The sequence below is a fragment of the Lactuca serriola genome, chromosome 5 (genome assembly GCF_051521515.1).
Source record: "Lactuca serriola cultivar US96UC23 chromosome 5, Lser_US96UC23_V15, whole genome shotgun sequence".
NCBI classification, from domain to species: Eukaryota; Viridiplantae; Streptophyta; class Magnoliopsida; order Asterales; family Asteraceae; genus Lactuca; species Lactuca serriola.
Genome location: NC_136412.1, coordinates 307,434,699 through 307,442,687, shown reverse-complemented (window position 1 = coordinate 307,442,687; position 7,989 = coordinate 307,434,699). Strand labels below are relative to the sequence as shown.

Here is a 7,989-nt window from a genome sequence, read left to right as displayed (position 1 = left end):
AAGGCGTAAACAAACATGCCCTAAACATGATAAATGATGATTATAACACAAAAAGAGTAAATATTTTACCATGTTTTCGGGAGATATCAAATACTCGTCCATAGCTTCCTCTAAAAGACTTGAGAAAGTTTTCCCAAAGAAAAATCAAGAAAAAAGAGGGCTCTAAAAATAATTTAGGAATTTATATTCTGGAAAAAAAAAGTAAAAATCGCAGGTGATCGTAGAGGGACAAGGTCCATCTGCGAACATACAACTGCTAATGCACACACAAGCTTTAAACTCATGTACCTTTGCAGATCAATAAGCAAAATCGCAGATGACACTAATCAATCTGCGATTTTAGTGGCTATTTTTGTAATTTTGTATTTTTTGGGGGTATTTTCTCCGAAAGGATTAAGAAAAACGACTATTTTAGTAATTTTTTTTAATTAATATTATACAAATAAAATATTTCACTTGATATTAGTGAACCCTTTTTGTAATACAAGAATTCTTATGTTTAAAGTTATATAACAAATATATAAGTCACAATTTAGGCACTTTAGCTTTACACTTAGTGAAAAATATATTTACAATGAAAAAGGCAAGTCTTTGAGTTTACTCCTAATAAGAAACATTTACTCAAACATCATAATCATTTCTTCACATTCTTAAGATTAATAATGATGGTTGTTATTGAAACTTGCTTGGAATGTTTTTATGCTTGCGACGATGTATTCATTTTAATCATTTGGTCCACTAACTATAAAGTAACCTATGCCTTCGAATTAACTTGTAGCATTAATCATCACCTTTAATTTGCTATTTATTCTCGTTACCAATTGCTTAAAAGATAATTTTGGTAATAACTATATTCATATCAAAGTCTTTTATTCCGTATTAGAGTTTTTTTCTTTCTTTTTTTTCTTTTTTTAAATACTCTCACTCTATTCTCAAGATACACTCTTATCTAACTTTGGTAAGGTTTTAAAAAACGTTAGGTGTGATTTGACAACAATGGCAAGCCTCAAGTTTTATGATCTGTGACAAATCACGTCGTTTGTCAGTTGTCACTTAAAACAACAATTTTGTATACAATTAATATTTTTATGTGTATTTTTCAATATTATTTATTTTTATATACGTATATGACTTAAGACGATATTTTGTTAAAGTTTAGTGTCAATTATAAACCTTAGAGTCATGACCAAAGGCAGATCTACAGAGATCCCTACGAATTCTGTGTACCTACAAAAAAATGAATAAATTACTATTAAAGTTTAGCTAAAAGTTAAGTTAACCGAGTTGTCCTAAATAGCGTGGGTTCAAATCCTACCCCCAACGAATTGCGTTTGAAATTTTATAGGGGGTTGCATCACCATAACAGATCCACTCTAATAAATAAAGATTTTTTTGTTATTTTCCACACTCTTATTTAATTTGTCAAATATTATTTTGTAGTTATTTTAAATTAATTTTTTTCTACATATTATTTTATAAGTTTTTTTATTTTTTAAATTCCATATAATATTTTAATATAATAATTACAATAAATGTAGTATAAATTGATATCAATGTCATTAATGAATTTACCTTTTAATTTTAAAATTCTTAAAATTAAAGCTTATTAGTTTTTTGTTTATTTATTTAAATTATTTGTTTAAATTAAAAGATAAAAAACATTTCTATTATAATAATGCATTATTTTTTTTTTATTTTCTTATAAATTCAAAGTTCTCAAATATTTAAACATTTATATTTATTTTATTTTTAAGTTATCTCATATAATACATGAGTCTCACAACTAGTTAATATTGAATTTTGATGTATACACCCCTCTTTCTTGAATTTATATTTTTGTTTTATACCCTAATCTTATGAATGTATTAATGGAATTTACCAATAAATATATAATAACATATAAAATAATTTATATTATTAAATATATCTCGTCGACGCATTCAAAATAAAATCATTATTAAATTTGTTTTGACAAATTTATCTTAATATATATTTTATTTATAAATTTATAAAAAATCTAAATTTACAAAGATTAGGCCCTATACCTAGCAAAGGCTCACTTCTCAATCCAAAACTTTTATAATTCGTCCATAAGTATAAAAGTTTGGACAATGGTGTTGTATTCAAATATTAAGTAATTTTATATAAATATTATTTTGCATTTCGATAACTATCGTATCTCCATATCAAAATTCTTAGTTTCGTTATCAGGTGTTCGATACATGTGTGAGACTATTTACTATAGTTTATTAAAGCATGTTTGATTTACTTCTTACAGAGTCCGGTAAGCGGTTATCTCTTACTAGGAATGATAAGAGTTTTTTATACTAGCAATATAATCCTCTTACTCGGTCCAACAACATCTTCCCGATATCCATCTACGCCTCTATCAAAAAATCAGTCGATTACAAGACTTGCACTATCGCCAACCATTCCTCAGCCAACTCTTCCCTACTCAACAACATCGTCATCCTCAACCCTTCGCCTCTCCAACACCTTCCTCCACCAAGGCTGACCGGCAACTCCGACGGTATGTTCGTTCATTTTTTTTTTGTCTAGAAATTAGATTCTCGTATGTATCTATTTTATGAAATTGGATGCTATTTGTGTATGCATTTATTGAAATTAGATGTTATTTGTATATGTATTAGTAGAACTTTGATCATATTTATCCATGGATTTCAGAAATTTTATTGATCAGTCATTGTTTATCACTTGCCTTCAAACACCGATATTTATTTGGTACTTAATTCCTGTAATCAGATGCAATGTAGTGCCCTTCGGTTTAAATAAGTGATTTTGGTAATGCTTTTTCGGTTTACAAAAGTGATTTTGGTAATCCTGATGAAGAAATTATGATTTATTTTAGGGCGAGGAAAACCTCGTGAGTGCTCATTAGAAACAAGTGGAGGAGATAATGGTTACGTTAAGGAGGTAAACCAGGAAATCAACTTGATGAATATATTTCAAAATTAAATATAATTCCTTCATAAAAAGCAGACGGGATTCATCAACTACAAACACGATTACAAAATTTTCAAAAACAATTGGAACAATACAATTTTCTATCATCATCCGCTTCAGGTGAGTGCTTTGTTTCTATCCTATTCGTGCTAAAGATTAGATATCGAGTCTTTATAAGTGTTTTCTTTACATTTAATGTGGGCTTAGTTTGGGTTGTGAATTATGTAGATCTGTAACTTGTGACAATTTGGAACAATACACTCAGGGCCGTTCCAAACATATTTTGGGCCCAGGGCGAGAGAAAAAAATGGGCCCTTAAAAAATACAAATGTCATCAAGTTTTTTTTATAATAAACCAATAATTAAAAGAAAATTATTTGTATTATCTTCTAAATATAACAATTTCCATAAAAAATTTGGGCCCCTTTAAAAGATGGACCCTGGACGGTCGCCCCTATCGCCCACCCTCTGGGATGGGCCTGAATACACTGTTCTATCAAGGCATTTTCAATGTTTTGGTTCTTGGAAAAGCTCTTTCAATATGATGTAGTAAAATAAGAAAATATGCAAATCACCTCTAAGCTATTGTTTGGTTTTGGTAAACATAAAAGAAGGGTAAAATGGTCATTTCCAACATTTGGTATAACTAAAGTCGTAACCAAACAACATGCTTTCGGTCAGAGGTAAGTTCAGTCAGAGCTTCATACTCAGTCAGACCCTGACTCGGTAAGATATGACTTAGTCAACAACTATCAAACATCCCCTAAAACCGTATCCATATTGCTACAATACATAAGTAACTAGTTATTAACATGCTTTTATGTAAAAGGTTTCCCATGAAATAACCAATTTTCACTTTACGAAGTTTGTCTACACTAGTTTCTTATATTTAATGCACTCGTAATTTAAATTTTGTTATGTTATTATATTAGGTCAGAAAAAAAGTTAGGTGCACCTACTATGTAACATCCCAATCTTCATGTATGAATTAAAAGCTTTATATTTATATTTTCAAGGCAACTCGACGAGTTGGAAGGCTCCAACTCGTCATGTAGATTATTTAATGCCCACGTATCTTGCAATGTCTATTCGGCGAGTTGGAAGGCCCCAACTCGATGAGTTGAAGGCTGAACATGAAAACCCTAATTTTTAGGGTTTGCATCCTATTTAAAGGCCTTAACTATCATTGTTAGCCTCTCGCATCATCCCCTGAGTCTAGAGAAAACCCTAATCGTGCCTCTTTCCCCATTTTGAGTGTGTGTGAGCTTAAAGCGTATTCTTTGGTGCTTTTCTTGAAGGAGCTTGAAGTTGGTGGTGCAAAGTTGAAGGGAGAAGCTTTAGATCCAAGATTTTTAGTGTTGTTGTAGCCACTTGGAGGTATAAAGTTGTTATCTTGATCATCCTTTTTTCTAGATCTCTTCTTTTGAAAGTTATGGCCATTATTAGCTTATTTTAGGACAATTCTTGGATTTGAGCATGTTATGAAGCCATGGTTTCAGATCTGGACATCTTATGACCTCTATGGACTTAAAGTTTCCAACTTTATCAAGTCTTGGCCTTCATTCCCTAGGTCCCTTAATAAGCCTTATTTGAGTGTTTTAGCCCTCTTGATACCATGCATGGACGTAAAGCTAGCAACTTTACTTGGTATTTCAGTCCTAAGGGACCATATCTATAGTTTAGGGATTTGGTTTGAATTGGAAGTGTTTGAATGCATTAAGGCTAGGAAAACTCAACGAGTTTCTTTGCCAACTCGACGAGTTGGTTCGGGTTTTCCCGCTTTCTGGATGTTGAAGAACTCGACGAGTTGCTATGGTAACTCAGCTAGTTGCCTCGAGCTTTTCATGATTTTTTAAGACATGAAGGAACTCGACGAGTCAGAAGATGCACTCTAAGAGTTGGGTCATCATGGAATATTAACTGTAGGATAAATATGTTGCGTCATGGGCTTTGGTTGTATTTACCGAATAGGGCCTGTCCCTCTGTGTTTTGTTAGGGTTATGTAGTATCTATAGTGCATGAATGTATGCGTTAGACACGTTCTTGATACTATTACTTTGATTATCGTTCTGTAACCCTAAAACACCTCTACAGTCGAAGTTCTTCGTCGAGCTCTTCTGGGGTGTTGAAGTTTAATCATTTAGCATTGTTTGAGCCATTCCTGTGTCTTGTTCTTATTACTTTATTCACTGTTTAGAACATACCGATCCTACTAGAATTTTAATTCCAACAATTGGTATCAGAGTGGGAGATTGTGTAACAAATACGCATTCCTTCTGTCTGAAGAATACTATAGGGTTTCCGCTTTTATCGAATATATAGGAGCCATCGTTTTCTTATCGACGGAAACTGGTGTTTTTGATAAAACCATATTCTGAAGTTTACAGGTCAGACTCTAATAGTTTCAAGGAAGGCTCGTCATGTCTCAAGACGACGTACAATCTAATCCCATCAACATCTCCAACAACATTGGATCCACTACAAGAGTACCCATTCTTTACACGCAGGATTATGAAGTATGGGCGCATCACTTTGAAGATTATGTGGTTGGATCTGATGATAACGGGTATCTCATCTGGGAAGCAATCACGTTGGGTCCATTTGTTCACTCTAGAACGAATACAACTGTGAAAACCCAAAAGGAGTATAACAAACTGATAGCAGACGAGGATAAGATTCCTCAGGACAAAAAAGATAAAAGGTTGTGCAATGTCAAGGCGTTAAGAATGACCAGATTCGCTTTACAAGCTAACACCTTCCGGTTAGTGAGTGCATGCACTACAGCTAAGGAGATATGGGACAAGTTGAAAGAACTGTATTCAACCGACAAGGATATAGAGCACTCTATTCAAACTCTACTTCTCTATGATTTCGGAGCGTTTGCACAAAAACCTGAAGAAACCTTGCTTCAGATGTTTGATCGCTACAATCATCTGCTCAGCAAGATGACAAAGCATGGTATTGAAAGGAAGGGTATTAAAAAGAAAGTCACCTTCCTGAACGGTTTAAGACCCGAGTCAATGACGGTTGTCTCAATTGTGAAAGCGCATGAACAATTCAAAGCTTATTCCCTAGCGAAACTTATGGGAATTCTAAAGTCACATGAAAGCACAGTGTCAAAGTAATGAAGTTGATCTCTGGTGTTGGCTCACTTGCTCTTGTATCGAAGAACAAAAATGTGATTGAAGAAGAAGAGGAAGATGACATGTCGGAGTGTGATCTTACGAGTGACGAGTATGCGATGATGGTGTCGAATCCAAAGAAGTTTGCTTGGCAGAAATTCCTTGTCAGTAAGAACCGAAACTGGAAAGGAAGTTATAGTTCATAAAAGGTAAAGGAAGAATCTAAGAATACATCGCAGAAGGAGGATTAAAAGAAGGAGAGCAAACTGGTGGGTGACTCAGGATATGATTGCAATTACTGCCACGACAAGAATCATTTTGCCAAGGACTGCATGTTGAAAAAGTTAGCCGAGAGAAGAGAGAGTGAAGATGACGAAACTTATCATATGAGAAAGCTTGAAGAGATAAAGAAGAAGAAAACTAGTGCTGGTCCAATGAATGCCTTGATTGTTCAAGAAAAGGTGATTGATGACGAATTTGGCGGGGTTGAAGTGTGGTCCACAGATTCAGAGGATGAAGAGGTGAGAAGGCCAACACACGGTAGAGCTTTTGTGACGAGACAAGAAGATGAGAAAGTGACTGGAAGATGCTTGATGGTGAAGGCTGGAGTAACAACCGAGAGTGAGCATGAGGAAACGAATCTACATGAAGACAAATGTTTTGCAGCCAAGCCTGTCAGTGAAAAGATCAACGACTGCGATCGTTTGATCAAAAAGGTACAATCCCTTCTTGAATCACTTAAAATTCTAGAAATTGATTACGAAAGGGAATTAAATGAACTAAAATTCAAATTTAATAATCTAATCGGAAGTCTCATGCAAACTCGCCTAACAAATTCTAACCTAACTGACCAAATTAGCAGGTTGTTAACGAAGATTGAGGAGAGACGAATATGGATTGAGCTAAAGGAGCAGGAGTTAGTTAGGGCTAGGGATGAAATAATTTATTTACAACGAGACAATTTGAGATTTTTGAAACAACGTAATGTTTTTTGCTTGATTGCTAAACGTTTATATACTAATATCACGCAATTGCATTTAGATTGTGAAATAGGAAATAAGATTCATAAAATGATCTTGCCATTCCTTGAGTTTAAGGAGGATGAGGTCATTGCTGAATGTGAATCAATAATGTCCTCGAAAGAAATTTCCATTCCTTATAAAAAAGGTTTGGACAAAATTGAAACTTTCATTGATTCTAAGGAACATAAATGCATGTTAAAACTAATCTTAGATGAAAATGATAAGTTAAAAATTAAAACCAAGACCTTAAAATCATTTGACTCATTAAATGCCAAATTGATGACCGAACATAAGATGAATATTGAGAGTACATCTGAGTTTGATGATGAAAGTGAGATGAGTGAGATCTCTGTGGAAGACGTAATTGATTGCTCAGGGTTTCTGAGGAGCGAAACCGATACTGAAAAACTGCTTATATCCGAAAACTCGGTTGAATATGCTCGCTTGTCAGATAACAAGTTGAAGAAACTCAAAGAAAAGGCAGTGGTCTACCAAAAGGTACAAGCGGTTCCAAATCAAGTCTATGTTGTTAAAGGAGTATCTGAAAGACAAACAACGGAAATGAAAATTTTGGTAGATCAAGACAACGCTGGAGGTTGTGACGATTTCTCCTGGTCAGCTCCTATTGATAATGCAGACGAAAGTGTTGGCTTGTCAGAGAAAACATCATGGAGGGTAAAAGGAAGATATGTTCCAGAACCCATTAACAAACCCTCAAGTTTCGCCAAACCAAGCACAAGTGAACGAAAGAGATACCAGAAGAACCCAAGAAGGAGTCCCATCCATCCGTGACTCATAAGGAAAATCCAAAGCCAAAACAAAGCTTCAATATCCATAAATCTCAAAAACAACTGGCCGATCAAAGCACCAAAGAAATCAAA

At 34.0% G+C, this 7,989-nt stretch overlaps 1 protein-coding gene across 1 annotated transcript; it reads left to right on the top strand.

The window, feature by feature from the left end:
* Nucleotides 1-5,384: 5,384 nt before the first annotated feature.
* Nucleotides 5,385-6,089, top strand: LOC145050721 (uncharacterized). Its single transcript, XM_078998925.1, has one exon. It carries the CDS (start codon nucleotides 5,385-5,387, stop codon nucleotides 6,087-6,089), a length of 705 nt encoding a protein of 234 aa, XP_078855051.1.
* The last annotated feature ends 1,900 nt before the right edge of the window (nucleotides 6,090-7,989 follow it).